This window comes from Plasmodium gaboni, chromosome 13 (assembly GCF_001602025.1).
Source record: "Plasmodium gaboni strain SY75 chromosome 13, whole genome shotgun sequence".
Classification (NCBI taxonomy): Eukaryota; Apicomplexa; class Aconoidasida; order Haemosporida; family Plasmodiidae; genus Plasmodium; species Plasmodium gaboni.
The window spans coordinates 2,278,454-2,299,760 of NC_031493.1; the positions used below are offsets into that span (position 1 = coordinate 2,278,454).

Here is a 21,307-nt window from a genome sequence, read left to right on the forward strand (position 1 = left end):
TTTTTTTTTTTTTACATATATGATAAATACCTTTTTTATTATAATTAAAATTTATATAATTATAATTTTCTGTTTTTTTTTTTTTTTTGTTTTTTTTCCCAAATAAAATATTTATATATACAAATGTGTGTATATATGAGTAATCTTATACATATATTATTTCTAAAACATATTATTTATAATATTTCAAAATAAAATTTTAACTGATAATTCATATAAAAAAAAAAAAAAAAAAAAAAATGAAAGCAATATGTAATATGTAATATATACATATATATATATTTTTTTTTTTCATTAAATGGTGAGTATAAAACAAGCTGTGTTTTATTTGAGCAACCATTTGGATAACATAAATAGTGCCAAATTTTTTGAAGAAAATTATTTAATATTCATGTTGTGATTGTGGAATGGTTACTTTATTGGATGTGGATAACAAGAAATGTATAATGAATTATAGAGTATCTAATTACAGTTGTTTATATTGTGATTTTTTAAATAGGGATAATTTTTTCGTCAAAACAAAAGAAGGGTCATTAAAATTATGGAATATAGAACATGATACATGTATTATCAAATGGAATGTAAATAATTTTATTTTTATTAAACCGTATCGAATAAACAACAATCAAATAGTTACTCCTATAAATTATGATGGAGATATTGCTATATATGATCTAAAAATTGAGCAAGAAAATAATTCACACAACTATTTTTTTTTAAGCCAAAAAAAAACAAATAGGTGTGAAGCGATATTGAATTATGATGATAGTAAAGGTTATAATACAAATGACAATCTTTGTTCAATTAATAAAATGTTTACTACATATGATGAATATAATAATAAATGTGAACATTTGGACGCATCTTATGAACAGAATCATTATAATATGACAACAAGTTATAATAAATTAATTATATCTTTTAAGGATATAAAAAAATTGAAAATGTTGAATCAATATATATTAACACAGAACATAATAATAATGATGATAATTGTTATGGATATAATAAAAACAAATTATCAAAAACAAATACACAGATGTATAAAGAAATTATCGATATAAATCCTATTCATTATTTAGGTGAAACATATATTATGGTTTGCTATTACCCTTCCAGATTTTGTTTGTATAATTATAGGATGACAACGAACTGTTTAAAATCCTTCATTTTAAATAATATGAATGATACTGTTTTAAGTTATCATATGAATAATATTGTAATAAGAAGTGATGATAAAAAAATTTTCTATCCATAACAAACAGTTGTAATATAAATATATGTGATTTAAATAATATAAAAAAAATTGATCATATATCATCTTATAAATTTAATTATCTTAATTTTATTGATTTTCATAAACTCTCTGGATTTTTTGCAGTAGCAGAAAACAGTAAATTTTCTGTATGGGACAAGAACGCATCATATTATAATAAAGACATAAAAATATAAGATTAAAAGAAAAACAATTATGTTAACATATATATGTTTTGTTTGTTCATTGATTACACATTAAAATTTTACTTATATTATTTAATTATATAGATAATTTTTTTTGTTTTAAAAAATAAAAAAATAAAAAATAAAAAATAAAAACAATATATAATACATAATATATAAAAAATATAATATATAAAATATAAAATATAAAAAGTTAATTAAAGTTCAAAAAAAAAAATATATATATATTTATATTTATATATAATTTCTTAAGTATATTAAAAAAAAAAAAGCTTGACTATTACACAACCAATCGGTAGGTAACATATCTTCCTGCCGTTTCACTAGGCCTAATAATTTTAACAACCTAAATAATAAAAATAGAAATATATATGTATATATTTATGTTATGGTAATAAATACAGCATTGATATATCACAACAAGACATATAAAAATGTTTTACTCATTTCTACAATAAATATTCTTTGAGCATATATAATATTATTTCGATTTAATGATTTTTATTTGTTCATTTATTTATTTTACCTGTCCTTTTGATAATCCAAAATATCGACATACAGGGTCGACATCTTGAATTCTCGGTAATTTATTTTCCATAATCTGAAAAATAAAAAGCAATTAAAATAATATATGTATATATTTAATTGAATATACTAACATATAGTATTAAATAATATATATAAATATATATTTAATTTTATATGTATTTATTATTTTTACCTTATATCTTTGAAGCAAGTTTTTTTTTTCTTCGCTTGTTAGAGGAATATGTCTTGGGACTAATTCGTGCTTTGTTATATTAACCTATTAAATTTTTAATAAATAATATGAATATATATATATATATTTATATATATATATATATATATATTATTTTATTCTGTTAATGTGCGAGATATATAATTGTATATATATTCGTAATTATAATTTGTTTTGTTTTATTTTATTTTATTTTATTTTAATTTTTCTTTTTTTTCTTTTGTTTTTTTATTTTTTACCAATAATTCAGTATCTAAAAAGTTTTCTATAATATGTCTTGGTGCTGCTTCTTTAATGGCCTATAAGATAAAATAAAAATATAGGAAATATATAGGATGATATATATTTAATATATTTTATTACTTTTATAAATAGGAATGCATATCTATATATTAACTTACATCTCTAGCAAAAGGTGTTAATATATTTTGTGTTACAAGAATAGCACGCTGAATAGATTTTTCTTCCATCCTTTCAGTTAATCTATTATAAGTAATAAATAATATAAAACATAAAACGCGATGAATAAATCATAAATGATTTTTATATAACTAATTGTTTTATCATTTTATAATTTTATAATATTTGTGTTTGTTTTATTTATTAAATTATTTATATATTTATTTTTGACTTACTCCCTTAATGGTTTAACCCCTGTTTTTTTAACTTCATCTGCAAAGTAAACTATAATTCTATTGTTTGCATCGTTTTTATGACTAGTACTAATACCCATTTTAGATCGTCTATAAGAGGAAAGACAAAAGAAAAAGACAATATAAGTTAATAATATATTATATATATATAGCATATATGTTGTCATATATTTTGTATTACTGTCTATCATTATCTTCAAACATTTCTTTAAAAGATGAAAAGTTTTCAAGTTTTTCTCGTGGAGTTATAATATAACCCCTATCCTCCAACATTTCACAACAAGTTTTTCTACATTTATAAAATCTTGTTATTGGATCTTCCATATTTTCTTATTTTTTTAAAACATAGAATCGGAATAAAATATGTAATGTTATTAAATATTTTAATTATTAAATACTCAATTGGAATTGGGGTAGGTATAATTGAGAAAAAATAAAAACAAAAAAAATTAAAAAAAATAAAAAAAATAAAAAATAATATAAATATTATACATATAAATATATTTTTTATTATTATTATTATTTAAAAATGATTTTATATTTTATTTTATCATTTCGGATATCTTCTATAAAAAATCTTTTACATTTTAATATATTTTTTTCTTATGTTTTATTTATTACATTCGTTATTTAACTCATATTATTAAATTATCAGCTTTATGTTTTTCCTCTTTTTGTTGTCATGAAATATTTATATATATATATTAAGTATGGAAGAAATAAGAATTATGAAATATAAATGTATATTTGTCAAAAGGCATTTCAATCGTTTTTCATACAAATATATATATTTATCTATGATAATATATTATTTTATTCTTCTTATTTATTTATTTATTTATTTATTTATATGGAAGAAAAGAAAAAAATATGTGATAGATATCAAAATTGTTATATATATATATATAATATATATAAATTGAGATATTACATATAATTTATTATTACATAAAAATAAAATTATATATATACATAAAATATATAGGAAAAAAAAAGAAATGGTACGTATAATTTTTTTTTTTTTATATTATTATATATTCAATATTATAATATATAATACAAACTATCATATATATATATAATATTCTATATACAGGATTTTTTTTTTTTTTTTTATAATGTTTATAATATAGAAAACATATTTAAATTTTTATAAGGAATGAATATTAAACAATTATATTAATAATTATATAAATATAAATAATTTTTTTTTTTTTCTTGTGATAACTGAATAAGGAAGGTATTAAACATATAATATAAAATAATAAATAAACCACAAAATGGAAAAATAAATATTAATCCGTTGTTATATATATATATATATATATAATATGTATATTATTATATTATTTATATTTTAAAATAGGTAATTGTCACAATTTAAACATATATAAATGTATAATAATATTCCCAATTTATAATTATAAATAATAATGATATAAATACAAATAAATTTTAGCATAAAATAAATATGAAATTAATAAAAAGGAAAATTCATATAAATAAGTTATTATTATATTTTAAGGGAATATATAAAACGTATGTATATATTAAATATATATTTATATTTTTTTTTTTTTTTTTTTTTTTTTTTTTTGTTATTAAATTTACACCCATCCTATTATATTTTGTTCAATAAGATTGATTATTAGTTTGATTCCAATTTTTGTATCATTTAAACAATTTATATATCTTAAATTACCATTTGAATATTTTCGAAATAATTGTTGATAATGGATTTTTATTTCTTCTAAGGTTTCTAAACAATCTGAAGAGAAAGATGGGCTAACAATATCTATTTGTGTATATCCTTGTTTGGCTAGCTTTATTATGGTATCTTCAATACATGGTTTTATCCATTGTTGTCCTTTTATATTTGATTGAAAGACTAATATATAATCATCTTTATTAAGATTTAATGACTTAACTAATTTTTTTGTACTTTCAATACAAAAGAAAGGATATAGATCTCCTTGAATAACATTTCTTGTAGGTAAACTATGATAAGAAATAATTAATTTTTTACTTTTTCCATAATTTTTCCAATAATTTTCAATATTTTCTTTCATTGTATTTATAAAAATATCATTAAAACAATAACCAGATATAAATCTGAACTCAGGTACATTACTCCAGTTTTTTAAATTTTTACCTATGCAGTCTAAAGTTGAAGACACAGTACATTCTGCTGATTGAGGATATAAAGGGAGCACTAAAAGTTTATTTATGTTTTCTTTATGTAGATATTCTAAACCTTTTTTTATGGACCTTTCACCATATCTCATACCATAGCTGATGACAACTTTGTTATCATACCTACAAATTAGGAGGACATTCCAAAAAAAAAAAAAAAAAAAAAAAAAAAAAAAAAAAAAAAAAAAAAAAATATGAGATAATGGAACATATATATATATATATATATATATATATATGTATGTATGTTTCATTATATATTAATATCAATTTTTATTATTATAATATTAATTTTACTTTTCGTTTAGAATCTTTTTTAATGCTAAACACTGATTATGTGTATTAACACATAATGGTGATCCATCCTTTATCCATATACTTTTATATTTTGATAAGACCTTGCCTAATCATAACATAAAAAAATATATGTGTGTATTATATAATATTGTGAATAACTATATTTCGGTTCTTATAAAAAAAAAAGAAAAAAAAAAAAAAAAAAATTTATATTATAATGTCATAGGATTGTATTTATATATATTTATCTCCCTAAATGATAATATTGAATGTTCATGTTTAGATTTTTTTTTTATTTTTTGTTGAGGTTTATAAAATAAAAATACTACACTATATTATATATATATATATATATATATATATATAGATTTATTTATATATTTATTTATTTTATTTGTACCACTCCTAAAAGGTAGTACACATGTGTATAATATTGGAAGCCATAGAAACCTGTTGAATTTTACAACTCGAGGATCACTCAAAAATTCTACAAAAATATATATATATATATATATATATATATTTATTTATATATATATATTTATTTATATATATTTATTTATTTATACATTCATATAACAAATGAATGATAAAATATTCAATCATTTATGCCTTTCTATAATCTTTTATATCTGTTTCGTTATATTATTTTTAAACAAAAGTTCGGAATACCAGATAAATATTTATATAAAGACCAATAGGTTAATTTTTCAGGGCTTCCTAAATTTGTAATTAGTATTCCTATTTTATTTTTATTGAGGTTGCTAATTTTCTCTTTTGATATTTTTAATTTGTTACAATTCAAAAATTCCTGTACGTCCATTTTTTTTTTTTTTTTTTTTAATCTCAATAAATAAATATAAAATGTAAATATTAAAAAATATATAAATGTATAAATCTAATAGTTTTTTTAAATATTAAGTATAATATAAATAAAAATTTTATAGGAGAGGAGCAAAACAAATTGTAAGCAAATAGCACCAAATATATATAGTAATATCTGTTCTTAAAACAAGAAAAAAAAATATCCGAAAAAAAAAAAAAAATATATATATATATATATATATATAATAAATAAAAATATATGTAAATTAAAAATATTTATATATATAATATTATATTATATATAATTTATTTAATTTTATACATTTATAAATATTTTTAAGAGTTATTTCTTTATAAAAGGATTTAATTATTTTATATATTATATTACTGTAAAAAAAAAATCGTTTTTCATATTTTCTACATATATATATATATATATATATATATATATTTATTTATATATTTTTGTTTATTTTATTCTTATATAAAATATTTAAAAATTCATAATATTTATTAAATACATATATTTTGAAAATACATTTTCACCTTCATTTTCATACTAATGGTAAGATCACAAATAGAAAAAAAAAAAAAAAAAATTGAAAGGTCTGTGAAATGAAAATTAATTTATCTTTTAATAAAAACAAAGAAAATAAAAATAGAAATAAAAATGGGGATACAAACATAGATAATGATCTAAGGAATAATAAAAGTTATAAGGAAAATAATCCTACGACTAGAAATAAAATAGAAACAATATTTTCTATGTCTGATGAGGAAGAAACTATAAATTATGAAAACACACATAACAAAATAATCCAACGAGAAAAAGAAAATAAATTAAATGATGAAATAAAAGAATACATTAAAGAACATGAAGAACCTGGCTTATCCAATTATGAAACAAAAGAAGATAGAAGAGAATCTATGGATGAAAATAAAAAGAAAAATATTCAATATTTAGGATATAAATCTAATGAATTAACAAAATTAAATAATGCCAAAATTGACCATAAAGATTATCCATATGATGAGAAAGATATATATGATAATTTTGATGAAAAAAAAAAAAAAAAAAAAAAATCTATAGAACAGAATGATAAAGATAATGATGAATACTATAAAAAGGATTATAAGTATCATAAAAAATATTCCAATAGTCATGAAAATAATGATAGGGATAATTCCTATGACAAGGATTGTGATATAAGAAATAAAACAAGCGAGAAAAAAAAAATATATATGAAAAAATATGATAAACATATTGAAGACTATGAAAAAAAAAAAAAAAAAAATGAGTACAGTGATGATGAGATAAATAAGTCATATCTTTGTATAGATGACATTTTTAAAAAGAAGGAAAATACAGACGAAAAAAAAAAATCGAAATATATGGAAGCTCTAATAAATAGTGCTAAAAGAAGAGAACTAGAAAAGGAATTTCTTATACAAAAGAAGCAAAAAATTGATACAGAAAAGGAAGAAAAGGTTTTTATTACTAGTGCATATAAAAAGAAATTGATGGATAGGGAACTTATTAAAAAAGATATGAATCTTGAAGTAGAAGAAAAGAAAGTAGAGAAGTCTTCAAATTACAATTTAAATTTATTCTTAAAAAATATAAATGCACCTTCAAATTATAATAGATATAATAGAAGGTGATATCATCAAAAAAATGTATTAAAAAAAAAAAAAAAAAAAAAAAAAAAAAAAAAATAATTTTGAAAAAGGAGTAATAATTATTGTACATAAAAAAATAAGAAAAAATTGAATGTGTGTATAGTTTATGCAGTGCACATATATATATATATGTATATATTTGTGTTTATATATGTGCGCGACAATCTATTCATATATATATATATATATATATATATATTTCCTGCTTAATCTTTATTTTCCTTGTATAAAATTTTTACAAGGATATAATTTTTCCAAGGTCCAATTCTATACCCTAGTGGTTGAATGCGCACGACGTCACCAAGTTTGGCTTCACTTTTTTCGTCATGGGCCCATATTTTTTTTGTATATCTGAAGGTTTTTTTGTATCTCACAACGTACATATATCTATAAATATGATGAAAAGTGATAAATAAAATATATATATATATATATATATATATATATATGTATTAATTTATGTATATTCTCTTAATTTTAATACTTAATTTTAATTTTATTCATTTATTTATTAATTATTTTTTTTGAAAATTTTAACCTATCGCAAGCTACTCTGATACTTTTGGGGTGCTTGTCATTAATTACATATCCAATCATTTCCTTATTAGCAAGATTGTTTTTAAGAACTTAAAAAATTAAATAGAAAAAAATATATTATTATAAATAAATATATATATATATATAAATATATATATATATATATATATATATATATATATATATATATATATATATGTTCATTTAAGTCTTACAAGTTCTAAGATAGCCAGCTGTTGCTCTTTGCCATGCTTTATAATGCCAATAAGAATAAGTTTTATTTAGCCTTATCATTTTTTACATTTTCTAAAAAAAAATTCCCATACTCCCTAAATCTATATAACATGTATACATATATATAATATATATATATATTTATTTATTTATTTATTTATATTATCTTTTAAATAAAAAAACAAAATAGAATAACAAATATAGTGTAAATATAAATTTATAAAATATAAAACATGTGGAGTAATAATTATATTAACAAAATATATATAATTATAGTTAATTCTTGAAATATAAAATATATGTATATATTGTATAGCATATATGTGATATAAATATTATATATATATATAATATACTTATATTAGGAACGTAATTTATTTTGTACATCTACATTATATAATTCATAATTAAATATATATAATTAAAGTGAAATATTAAATATTTCCTTTTTTTTTTTTTTTTTTTTTTATATTAAATATATATAACAGTTGAGATAGAAATGTGCTTTTTTCCAGTTTGTTTATAAATATTAATAAAAAAAAAAAGAATTAAAAAAAAAATTAAATATGTAAAATAATAAAATATTTAAATATATAGCAAATAAACTTGTACAAAATATTATTTTCTTATAAAATTAAAGCAATTATAAATTATATAGATTGTTAATCCTGAAAAGATAAATCTTTCATATTACATATTATATATATATATATATATATATGTATATATTTATTTTTATTTATTAAGGTAAAAAAGAAAGGCATTTTACATTATAAATCATAAGAAATAAAATGTACCTATAAATATATATATATATATATATATATTTATTTATTTATTTATTTATTTTTCCTTGCAGCATTAAATAATAATTCATAAGAAAAATGTTTTATCCTGGTATGTTTAGAGAGAAACCAAAGGATATTATTTCTGACAAATGGAAAATCATATTAAGGGTCTCAGGATTTCTTGTATTTAAGTATGATGTAGATCTTAATACAAATTATATGAAGGATAGAATATTGTGTAGAGAGAGGCTCGATAATTATGAAAGGGAAAAGAATCAAATAATTCTTTATAAATAAATAAATATATATATATATATATATATATATATATATATATATATATATATAATATGTTTATATATATTTATTCAATTAATTAATAGGCACAAATTGATTGTTGCACATTTTTCTATATTTCCTATATAATCATAGGACTTTTTAAAAAGAAAAAATTAACGATACATGTGTATGATATAATTGCATAAGTTACAATTTTTATGTTTCTAACTTAATACATATATATATATATATATATTATATTTATATGAATTTTTTTTTTTTTTTTTTTAATTAAAGACAATTTTTTTTAATTAAAGACAATTTAATAATATTGTAAAAAAAAAATTTTTAATTTTTTTTTTTTTAAACATATATAAAATTAAGACATAATACGAATAAATAAAATATATGTGTACTACACTATGTATGTGGCACGTTAATACAAAAAAAAAAAATTAAATGAAAAAATTGAAACATATTAAAAAAAAAAAAAATGAAATAATATAGAGTTACAATGTGATATATATATATATATATATATATATATATATAATATACCTGTGTAAGTTTAGTCATTCGATTTGAATAATATATATGGTACTATGAAAAATGATACCTCTGAAGACACTGAAAAAAATAGGTATATGCTTGGTCATAATTACACTTAGAAAGTATTTTATGATTTAAATGTTGATATAAATAGACTGCAATATTTTTATATAACATTTTAGTTTTTGAATGTTTTAATTTTTCTAGTATTGTAATAACATCAAAATGTAAAACTTTGGATAGCTTTGAAAAATGTTTATGTTTAAAAAAGCTTTGAAATTTTACGATTTTTTGATATATGATATTAAAAGAAAAATAAATATGTGTACATCTAGGACTACTAAATAATTTGAGTATATTTCTATATTTGATATAAAATCCAAATAAGAAAATATTTTCTTGACTGAATAATTTTTTTTCATCACATAATATTAAAGAACTGATTACAAATTTATAAAAATTAATACTGAAATTTAGTATAAAATTATTTGTTAATTTCTTTTTTAAAGCTTTCCTCAAATTTTGTAAATCATTACTAACATTTTTAAAGAAAGTAATATATTTTTCTTTAAAAAAGAAATAATTACAAAAACAAAATAAATCAGAGGGGATATCAATAATTTTATTAATTATTCGTATACTTTTTAATAATTCATAATCTTTCTTTATTGATTCTAATAAAGAATTTATATTCATTTTGTAATCAATTATTTTTGTACATTCTTCACAAAAAATATGAGTTCTTCTTATAAATATAAATTCTTCATCATAAGTATTAGTTTTATTTTGACAACTAAAAATATCTTCATTCAATTTAATTTCAGCAATGTTTTCATCAATATTATAATCATGTTGATGATTATATATATTATCATTATTACACTCATTATTATTGTAATTATTACTATTATTATTATTATTGTCCACATTAATATCACTATCACTTTTATTATTATTATGATATTTTATTGTGTCTGTTTTTTTTTTTTTTTTCTTTTCAATATCTTCTTCATATACCATGTCAACCTTTTCATGATCTCGTTTCTTCTCATTTTTTATACTACTAACTATATCATCAGACATACTATTAATATAATTTAACAACTTGTCATTTGTTTGTATTAAGTTAAAATTTTCTGAGAAAAGACAGATGGATGTATGATCTAATTTTATATTACATAAGGTACATATTGAATTTAAAAAAAAATCATAATAAATAGACACCCATGGCATATCATAATAAGAATAATACTTATGATTATATTTAAATAATTGAAATATATCTATACGTATTTTTTTATTTCTATTAATTGGAGTATTCGTTTTAATTCTCATAAAATAAGTTTCTAAATTTTTTTTTATATCTATAAGTTCATTTTTCAAGTGTATATACATCCATACATTATTAAAACATTTTTTTACATGTCCTTCTTTTTCTTGTTCAAAAAAATTTAAATATTTTTTAATTTCATACAAAGCACCAAAATTAGTTTTGTTTGTATCATAATAGTTTATATTATTATCTCTATGTGTTGTTATTAAATGTGTCATATCATTAAACGTATTTTCATAATGAGAATATTTTGTGTTATAGTTAAAATTTTCATCATTTTGTTCATTATAATAATTGGTATTATTATATATATCATGGTTATTATAATTATATAAACTATTCATACTATCAACATTATGCATATTATCTACACTATAATTATTATTATTATTATTATTATAATTATTAATATCATTATTATTGTTATCTCCGTTGTAGTCATTAAATATATACTCATCATACTCATCGTCATACGTAATTAAATTAAAACCTTCTTGTTGTAAGAATGGCTGATCTTCTACATATGATGTTGCATTATGAACATAATCATCAATATCTGTAGTAAGATTAACACTCGATGATAATAATAACGGTTCTGTTGTTGATATATTTATATTTTTATTTGGAGTATTTTTGTTACTTACATTATGATCATATCCATATGTATCTAAATGCATTAAAGATAAACATTCTCTCAAAAAATATATATTTGTCTTTACATTAATTCTTAAGGATATAATCATATTCTGAATTTCAAGTATGCTTAGAAATTCCGTTATTTTTATAATTATTAATTCATTATATAATAACTCTTTGATTTTCATCTGGATAATAATCAATTAATAAAATAAAATAAAATAAAACAATATAATATAATGTAATATCCGGATCATAAAGTTTTTTCTTATTTTATTTTTTTAATTAGTCATATATATATATATATATATATATATATAATATATATATACATTTAAGGAATTACATATGAACAACTGATTTATATTTTTATATATTTAATTTATTTTTCTGTTTTTTTATATAATGTTATCATATAACTGTTACATTTTTATTCTATATTAATATTTTTTTTTTTCTTTATTTGGAATCTTTTTTGTATCTATATGAAGAAAAACAAAAATTTTAGGGTATATATTAAAAATATATGTCTCACATAAAAATTAAAAAAAAAAAAAAAAAATACCAAGTTATAACAATAAATATTATATATGTATAAGGTATATAAATATAAATATAAATTTATATATATAATATTTTAGTAGTAAAAAATTAGATGAAGGTTTTTATTCAATTTTTCAAGATAATAAAATAAATAAAAATATATATAATATATATATATAATAATTTTCTAAGGAATAAATCTAAATTCTTATAAACATTTATTACTTTGACAAAAAAAAAAAAAAAAGAATTATATATAAATATTATATATATAAAATAAATACATAACATGAAATATATATATATATTAAATATATTAATCAAAATTATACATATTTATTTTTTTTTTTTTTTTGTAAACAAAATTTTATAACCAAGAAAAAATAAATATATGTAAAAAATGGGCTTATATATATATTTATCCTATCAATGAATTATTTTGAATATTTTTGAAAAAATCAATAACATATTAATATTATAATGCTATTAAAAAAAAAAAAATAAAAAATTATAATATAAAATAAATTATAATATATATAATATATTTATAGAAGAAATAAACTTCAACATATCGTTTTTAGTATATTTAATATAAAGCATGGAAATATGATAAAAGCAAAAAATGGATATTTAAAATGTAACATAAATTATCAACAAAAAAAAAAATAAAATAAAAATAAAAAAAATACTATATATATATATATATATATAATATATATGTATATATATTTATGTATATTCTTTATTTAAATGAATTATTATAATGAAACAAACTGAATTATAATATAAAAGATAATATATATATATATATATATATATATTTATTCATTTATGTATTATTTATTTTTTAAAAAAATGGCAAATTTTTGAATATTTTTTTTTGAAGCTGTAAATAGCCACCTTTCAAATTATACGTAATGATTTGTTTATTATTCGAAAGGTTTTTATTATCATAATTTTTATTTTTTGAATTATATAATGATATATCATTATTGTTATATGTAGGTTCCTTTTGATTAGTATCATTATTTAGAAAGAGGTTATTAAATTGTTTTGTTATTTTTAAAGAATCTATACCTCTCCTGCAAACTACTATGACTAGAATATTTTTGTTAGAATGTGCTACATTTAATTTGTCCATTATAATTTGTAAGAGTTCATCTTTATTATGTTGTAATTTATTAAATATTTCTATGATTTCATAAAAGGACCATTTGATTGCATTTTTTAAACCATATATATTAGCATTGTTAATTTTTCTAACATCTAGAATACATATTTGATTAACTGGAAATGATAATGAAGAAAAATTATTATTTAGTATATCTATAAATTGGAAGGTATCGATTTGATATATATATGATTGATTTGTTTTATTATAACATATTAGATTATTACAATAAATATTGTTGACATTATTATTAGTTTTGTTATGATTATTATTATTTATATTATCATAGTTATATGATAAAATAAAATTATATAATTCTTTAAAATTTTTGTTTGAGCATATACAATTTTTATTTTTATAATTTATGTTTAAAGATTCGAATGGTAATTTATTTGAAAAACTATTATATGTTAAAAAATTTGATAATATATCTTGATCTAAACCAAGAGATAATTTGATTACTTCATTTGCTTGTAATAAACCTATAACACCTGTGACTGTCGATAATATGCCATTTTCATCACAATCATTATTTTGAGAATGATTATTAAAACTTTTTAAACATCTATAACAATTAGATGTATTATTATTAAGATTATAAACATTTACTTGTCCATATATACCTAAGGCACTTGCAAATATTAATTTTTTTTTATATAAAATACATAAATCATTAATTAGAAATCTTGTACTTATATTATCTGTGCAGTCAATTATAATATCATATTCTTTAATTATATTCATACCATTTAATTTATCTAAAAAAAATGGATAACATTTTATACTATCACTTATATAATTATCTATATCTTTTAAAAATAATTTTGCCGACAAACATTTATTTAATCCTATATTTTTTTCTTTATGTATTATTTGTCTATGTAAATTACTTTTTTCAACTTTATCTCCATCAACTAATCCAATTTCTTTAAATCCAAATCTGCTTAAATATAAACAAACAGGAGATCCTAATCCTCCTAGACCAATAATTAAAATTTTAGTATTAAATATTTTATTTAATGAATCATGTGGTATGTCATATATATTTAATAATTTTCCATGTCTATCAATTACTTCTTTATCATAATATTTATAAAATAACTCCTTTTCTAATTTTATTATTCGTCTTTCATAAAAATTAAAAAATATATATACATTTTTTATTACCTTTGAAACAAAATCATATATCTTTCTTAATTTGCCTATGCCCACGTTTTCTCTCTGAGCCCATTCTATAAGATCGTGTAGAACGTAGCCCACAACAATCAGCAACCCATAATAAATATATCTTTGATAGTTATTAAGATATTCCATAACAACTTGGAACATATTGAAATATACACATATAAATGAATAAATAAATAAATAAATAAATATATATATATATATATATATATCTTTATAGATGTAATAATAAAAATTATTTATATTGCCTCATTAAATATTTCCATAAAAATTATTCTTCAATGGATATACTTACAAATAAATGACTAAAAAAAAATTAAAAAGAAAAAGAAATGTTTATTAGAAAAAAAACATATTTTTATGAATACATATGTGATCAAAAAATTTAAATATAGAATATTATATAAAAATATATACACGAATGGATAAAGGAATAAGTACATATTTGTTTTGACGCTCTATTTTGACAAATATATAAAATATAACATATATATATATATATATATATATACATTGTTATATAACAAAGGTGGAAATTCCCAATTTTTTTTTAAGTAAAAATAATATATAAAGGCATACATAGAATATAAATTAATACATAGATATAATATTTAATTATAATATTTCTATTAATTATAATCAACAGGATCATACATAATTATACATCCAATTATATATATATATAATTGTAAGTATTTCCATACAAATTATAAAATCAAATATATTGAAAGAATTATAATTTGATCCTATTCTCATTTTTATGGCTATTACTAATTTTGTATATTCATTTTTTTTTTTTTTTTTTTTTTTTTTCTATTGAATTTTTGCATTTTAACGGATAATAACAAATAAATAATATAAATAAAAAGAAGAATAATTTATTATACTATTATATTATTATATTTATTTCACAATATATATAAAGAAAAAAATATATGAAATTATTTGTATACAATTAAATAAATAAATATATATATATATATATATATATATATATATATATGGGATTCATATTTCCATAGGAGTATATAAAAATATAATATTATATATAAATATATAATATAAATAATATGTTATTTTTTTTTCTTTTTTTTTTGTACATATTTTGTATATTTATGTGTATTTATATATAATATAATTTTATTCAAATAAAAAAAATAAAACAAAAAGAATATTTTTTATATTTTTTATATTTTTAATGTTTTTTTTTTTTTTTTTTTTTTCAAAATGAAAAATGAAGAATATTTTTAAATATAAAAATAGATTAACCTTATTTAGAAAAGGTTTCTCAACCACTAATAAGCCAAAGGTGGAAAAAATAAAATAAGAAAAAAAATCTATATATATAAATATATTTATATATTATATATAGTTAATAAAAGTTACATCATTTTATTCCTTCTTTTTTTTTTTTTTTTTTTGTACTTAAGTGTTAAATTATATATTAATATATATATATATATATATATATCTTTAATTGTGATATGTTCCTTTAATGACTCATTTTACAATTTTGTCATATACATATAATATTACACAATATTTTTTTCATCATATAAATTTTATTTTTTTCATCATATAAATTTTATTTTTTTCATCATATAAATTTTATTTTTTTCATCATATAAATTTTATTTTTTTCATCATATAGATTTTATTTTTTATTTTTTTTTATAGGTCGAAATAAAAAAAACGATATTATACGATTCACATAAAAATAATAATGCAATATTTAAGATACAACATGGTTACTATTTAGCAGACGAATACAAAGACATCACTCTGATTACATCAAATTTGCATACTAGAACTAATTGTTCTTTATTTGATTATACATATAGACCTATATTAAAAATAAGTGGAGAGGATAAAATAAATTTTATTGAAAAATATGTAGGTAGTGATATTAAAGGCTTATGGGAAAATGAATGTAGAATAAGTTTATTATTAAATGATAGAGGTGGAATTATAGATGATATTATGATTATTCTTCGAGAGAAATATTTGTTATTATATATAAATATACAATGTAAAGAGAAAGTATATAAATATTTAAAAGAGAAACTATTAGAAAATAGGACACTACATGTCCAAATTGAAGAATTTACTTCTCATAGTTCTATATGTATACAAGGGAGTAAATCAAGTGATGTTTTAAAAGAACTAATAGATTCTAATAATGGAGATATGGAAACGAATCTAGATAATTGTAGTTTTATGTCAAGTACATTAACTAAAATAAATAAAATAGATAATTGTATTTTAAATAGATATACATGTACTGGTGAAGATGGATTTGATATTTTAATACCTAATAAATATGTAAATGATTTATATAATTTAATATTAAAAAATGAACTAGTAAAACCAGGGGGATTAGCTGTTCAAAATACCTTAAGGTTAGAAAGTGGATTTTGTGAATATGGAAAAGATATTAATGATGAAATTACTCCTATAGAATCAAATTATAAATGGAGCTTAGGACAAAGAAGATTAAAAGAATTAAATTTTAATGGTGCTCATATTATTATGGATCAAATAAAAAATGGAACCAAAATTAAAAGAGTAGGTATTCTTATTAATAATAATATTGTACCTAAAGAAAATACAAAAATATATTCTCATCAAAATGTAAATCAAATTATTGGTTATATAACAAGTAGTGTATTCTCACCAGTACTACAAAAACCTATATGTATGGGATATGTTAATTCTGAATATGCACATATAAATAATTTAATAAAAGTAGACTGTTTAAATAAATTGGAAGTTGCTCAAATAACTAAAATGCCTTTCGTTCCTTTATCAATATATAAACTTTGAAAAAATAAAATATAAACATAAACATAAACATAAACATAAACATAAATATATATATATATATATATATATATATATATATATATATATATATATATATATATATTTATGTATGTTCCTTTTTGTGCTTTATATTTTTTATATCATAAATTCTCAGTTACATACACATTTTTATTTCTTTTTTTTATAAAGACTTAAATAAATTACACATATATACCAAATATATATTTGTTATTTTGCTATCACATTAAAATGTATATATGTATATATATGTATGTAATAGCATTTTTAACTTTTTCGTTTTGCACATTTTTTGTACATCCACATTTTTATGTCATTTGAAATAAATAAATAAATATATATATATATATATATATATATATATATGTATATATTTATATATGTGTGTTGAAAATTTTTTTTTTTTTTTTTTTAAACTTCTCATTTGTTTTATAAAATAAAAAATAATAAAGAAAAATTGTTAAAGATTATTTTTTTCTTTTTATCCTCCAAATATTAATCTTATTAAAAAAAACATTTTATCTTTTCTAAAGGCATTCATATATATATATATATATATATATATATGTGTGCATATTATTTGTATCATATAAATAATGCAAACGTTGAATGATAAAAATAACTCCACATATTCGTTCTTCTTTAAAAACTTATCTGTTACCGGATTTTATGAAGAGAATGCACTTTTTATGACGGTTAAAGAATTATTTGACAATTCAGTTGATGCATTATATAATAAAGACAAAGATGATAATGTAGACACAGAAAAGGATTTAGATGAAAAAAAAATAAAAAATAAAAAAATCGAAATAATAGTTGAAGAATATGATAAATCATTATCATATTATAAAATTACATGTAGAGATAATGGTAAAGGAAGTAAAATAAAAGATTTAGAAAAATTTTCTGAAATATTTTTAACGTCAAAAGATAAATGTTCAACCAGTGGTAAATTCGGTATAGGATTAAAAAGTATATTATTATATTCCTTTAAAACAGCTTATGGTTTTTTACATATAAAAGTAAAAGTAGAAGAAAACAAAATATGGGATTTCATGTTAGTTATGGATAAAAATTTAAATCATACCTTCATACAAAACTTTAAAGAATATATAGATACAAATTGGAATTGGTCTGTAGAAATATCATTAATTTTAAAAATAAATAATAAGTTTATAAATGATCAAAGAATATATACATATATTAAATTAGTGTTATTATGGAAGAGAGATATTAACATAAAGTGTATAATAAATAATATGGATGAATTTAAATATATATATGAAGAACATAATAATGAAGATGAATTCATTTTATTACACTCTATTCTTAATTATGATTGTAAAAATATAACATTTCAAAAAGAAACTCTTGCATCATTTAATTTTAAGGTATGTATATATATAAATGTTATTTCGTCAAATCATTTTATAACAAATCCTACTATAGGTCATATCTTCTTAATTCGCTACGTAAATTCGATGCCTCTTTTTGGAAATAGTGGCAATGACTGTTCTATAGTTAACGATTTTAAGTACGTCTTCAAAACAAGCTACTCTCAAAAAAAAAAAAAAAAAAAGAAAAATAAACAAATAAATAAATATATATATATATATATATATAAATATTTATATTTATGTCATATTAATATCTTTTGTAGAAATTTCCTAAGACTGTATGGTCCCCAATATGGAATGGATCTCCTCACAGTAATAAGTCTTTACACGATTTATATAAAATGAATATATATATATATGTATATATATGTACATATTCCTTTTTATGACTCAGCTGGACAACATTAACCAAGTGGAGTTAAATGATACGAATGATTCGGAACATATGAATTATCTAAAAAATGTAATAAAAATAAAGTGTCACAAGATATGTTTTGCTTATTCAAATATTAATTTTTAATACAACTTGAATTTTAGGCATTTCAAACTTTTTACGTGAAAAAATCAGAGTTTTGCAAATGGAATGTGATCATAGTAGTAAGTGAAATGTTAATATATACATATATATATATATATATATATATATATATATATATGTATTATTATTATTTTTTTTATAGGGTATTGATATTAGGGGATGCGATATATCGTATGCAAACTTAAACAAGAATTGTATAAAAGTAATATCTTTCTTTTTCTATCTCGCTCTTTTATATATATATATATATATTTTTTTTTCTATCAAAAGGAGACTCTTATAATATAATATTCAAATATTTATTTCATATATTTAACATCTATAGGAAGGAGAATATTTATCTAACATAATAAAAAAGTGTTTGTCAAATTTGTTTAATAGAGTGAAAGAAGAATATCCTGACGAATTCGAAAGTACATCTGATTATCATGTAAATAAATAAAAATATCTATACATGTATATATTATATATATGTATGTATATTTTTATTTGTGCGTAATATCTTTAAAGTAATACATATAACAATTTATATATTTTTGATATTAGATAAGACAAGCATTAGACATTTATGGTGTGCAGTTAGCATCTTCTCTAAGTAAAATAATTTTAAATGGACGTGACGAATTCAAAAATAAAATATTTTTTCTCCTAAACGAAAAGAAAAAAAAGGACCACGCCTCCATTGTAACAGTTGCAGAAAATAATGTTGATAATACAAATCAAATCAACGAGAATGAACTGACAGATGAGATTTATCACCACATAAGGTAAATAAATATAAGATATACATTATATATATTATGTATATTTCTATATTTTATTTTTCTTCATATATTAATTGTTATCTTTTTATTATTATTATTTTTTTTAAATAAATTTTAAACAATATTGAAATATACCATATTATTTATAAAAAAATAAAAAATAAAATAAATTAAAATAAAATAAAATAAAAAAAATATAAATATAAATATATATATATAAATATAAATATAAATATATATATATATATATATTATATTATGCTTGGTTAAAATAAAAGACTTACATATTAAAAATGAAAAATAGATACGTAAATATTAAAAAAATAATAAATGAAACATATTTACACACACATATATACAATGATATGTATATATTATGTGAACATATTTTTGTAGGGAAAAGGTGATAAGTGATGAAAAAGCGTATGAACATGTGGAAATGAAAAATAATTCATCTGATAAATCAAATGAGTCAGATGAAGATGATGAGGAGGAAGAAATTGAATGTGAAGGTGATGGTGAATGTGAGGAAGAAGAACGAATGATAAATGAAATAAATGATATTATGTAATAAGATAAAAATTATAAAAAATAAAACTTAATAGACAAAAAATTAAAATAATACGTAAAAATAAAAATAAAT

The 21,307-nt window shown here is 17.9% G+C and overlaps 9 protein-coding genes and 1 pseudogene across 10 annotated transcripts; 5 read left to right on the forward strand and 5 right to left on the reverse strand.

Annotated features, from left to right (window-relative positions):
• Positions 1 to 298: 298 nt before the first annotated feature.
• On the forward strand, positions 299 to 1,452 carry PGSY75_1364700 (hypothetical protein; annotated as a pseudogene; the record flags this gene model as incomplete). The annotated part of the gene is given in 4 exon segments: positions 299 to 388; positions 390 to 1,043; positions 1,046 to 1,240; positions 1,243 to 1,452. Coding segments are annotated over 4 exon segments (1,149 nt in total).
• Positions 1,453 to 1,741: 289 nt separating this feature from the next.
• PGSY75_1364800 (putative DNA-directed RNA polymerase II) lies at positions 1,742 to 3,198 on the reverse strand (the record flags this gene model as incomplete). The annotated part of the gene is made up of 7 exons (XM_018787667.1): positions 1,742 to 1,807; positions 1,988 to 2,062; positions 2,183 to 2,266; positions 2,461 to 2,520; positions 2,623 to 2,704; positions 2,857 to 2,964; positions 3,056 to 3,198. The coding sequence occupies 7 exons, from the start codon at positions 3,196 to 3,198 to the stop codon at positions 1,742 to 1,744; spliced, it is 618 nt and encodes a 205-aa protein (XP_018640409.1).
• A 1,283-nt stretch (positions 3,199 to 4,481) lies between these two features.
• On the reverse strand, positions 4,482 to 6,187 carry PGSY75_1364900 (ferrochelatase; the record flags this gene model as incomplete). The annotated part of the gene is made up of 4 exons (XM_018787668.1): positions 4,482 to 5,190; positions 5,365 to 5,470; positions 5,765 to 5,851; positions 6,037 to 6,187. The coding sequence occupies 4 exons, from the start codon at positions 6,185 to 6,187 to the stop codon at positions 4,482 to 4,484; spliced, it is 1,053 nt and encodes a 350-aa protein (XP_018640410.1).
• A 617-nt stretch (positions 6,188 to 6,804) lies between these two features.
• PGSY75_1365000 (hypothetical protein) lies at positions 6,805 to 7,851 on the forward strand (the record flags this gene model as incomplete). Its single annotated transcript, XM_018787669.1, has 1 exon — positions 6,805 to 7,851. The coding sequence occupies one exon, from the start codon at positions 6,805 to 6,807 to the stop codon at positions 7,849 to 7,851; it is 1,047 nt and encodes a 348-aa protein (XP_018640411.1).
• A 224-nt stretch (positions 7,852 to 8,075) lies between these two features.
• PGSY75_1365100 (putative mitochondrial ribosomal protein S17 precursor) lies at positions 8,076 to 8,700 on the reverse strand (the record flags this gene model as incomplete). Its single annotated transcript, XM_018787670.1, has 3 exons — positions 8,076 to 8,256; positions 8,408 to 8,495; positions 8,622 to 8,700. 3 exons carry the CDS (start codon positions 8,698 to 8,700, stop codon positions 8,076 to 8,078), a joined length of 348 nt encoding a protein of 115 aa, XP_018640412.1.
• An 824-nt stretch (positions 8,701 to 9,524) lies between these two features.
• Positions 9,525 to 9,617, forward strand: PGSY75_1365200 (hypothetical protein; the record flags this gene model as incomplete). Its single annotated transcript, XM_018787671.1, has 1 exon — positions 9,525 to 9,617. A coding segment is annotated over one exon (93 nt), but the record flags the coding sequence as incomplete, so codon positions are not given.
• A 690-nt stretch (positions 9,618 to 10,307) lies between these two features.
• Positions 10,308 to 12,413, reverse strand: PGSY75_1365300 (hypothetical protein; the record flags this gene model as incomplete). Its single annotated transcript, XM_018787672.1, has 1 exon — positions 10,308 to 12,413. The coding sequence occupies one exon, from the start codon at positions 12,411 to 12,413 to the stop codon at positions 10,308 to 10,310; it is 2,106 nt and encodes a 701-aa protein (XP_018640414.1).
• Positions 12,414 to 13,615: 1,202 nt separating this feature from the next.
• Positions 13,616 to 15,268, reverse strand: PGSY75_1365400 (ubiquitin-activating enzyme; the record flags this gene model as incomplete). The annotated part of the gene is made up of 1 exon (XM_018787673.1): positions 13,616 to 15,268. The coding sequence occupies one exon, from the start codon at positions 15,266 to 15,268 to the stop codon at positions 13,616 to 13,618; it is 1,653 nt and encodes a 550-aa protein (XP_018640415.1).
• Positions 15,269 to 16,358: 1,090 nt separating this feature from the next.
• PGSY75_1365500 (putative glycine cleavage T protein) lies at positions 16,359 to 17,947 on the forward strand (the record flags this gene model as incomplete). Its single annotated transcript, XM_018787674.1, has 2 exons — positions 16,359 to 16,433; positions 16,802 to 17,947. 2 exons carry the CDS (start codon positions 16,359 to 16,361, stop codon positions 17,945 to 17,947), a joined length of 1,221 nt encoding a protein of 406 aa, XP_018640416.1.
• Positions 17,948 to 18,561: 614 nt separating this feature from the next.
• PGSY75_1365600 (putative DNA topoisomerase VI, b subunit) lies at positions 18,562 to 21,235 on the forward strand (the record flags this gene model as incomplete). Its single annotated transcript, XM_018787675.1, has 8 exons — positions 18,562 to 19,499; positions 19,626 to 19,674; positions 19,757 to 19,825; positions 19,900 to 19,959; positions 20,043 to 20,102; positions 20,226 to 20,330; positions 20,447 to 20,667; positions 21,061 to 21,235. The coding sequence occupies 8 exons, from the start codon at positions 18,562 to 18,564 to the stop codon at positions 21,233 to 21,235; spliced, it is 1,677 nt and encodes a 558-aa protein (XP_018640417.1).
• Between the last annotated feature and the right edge of the window lie 72 nt (positions 21,236 to 21,307).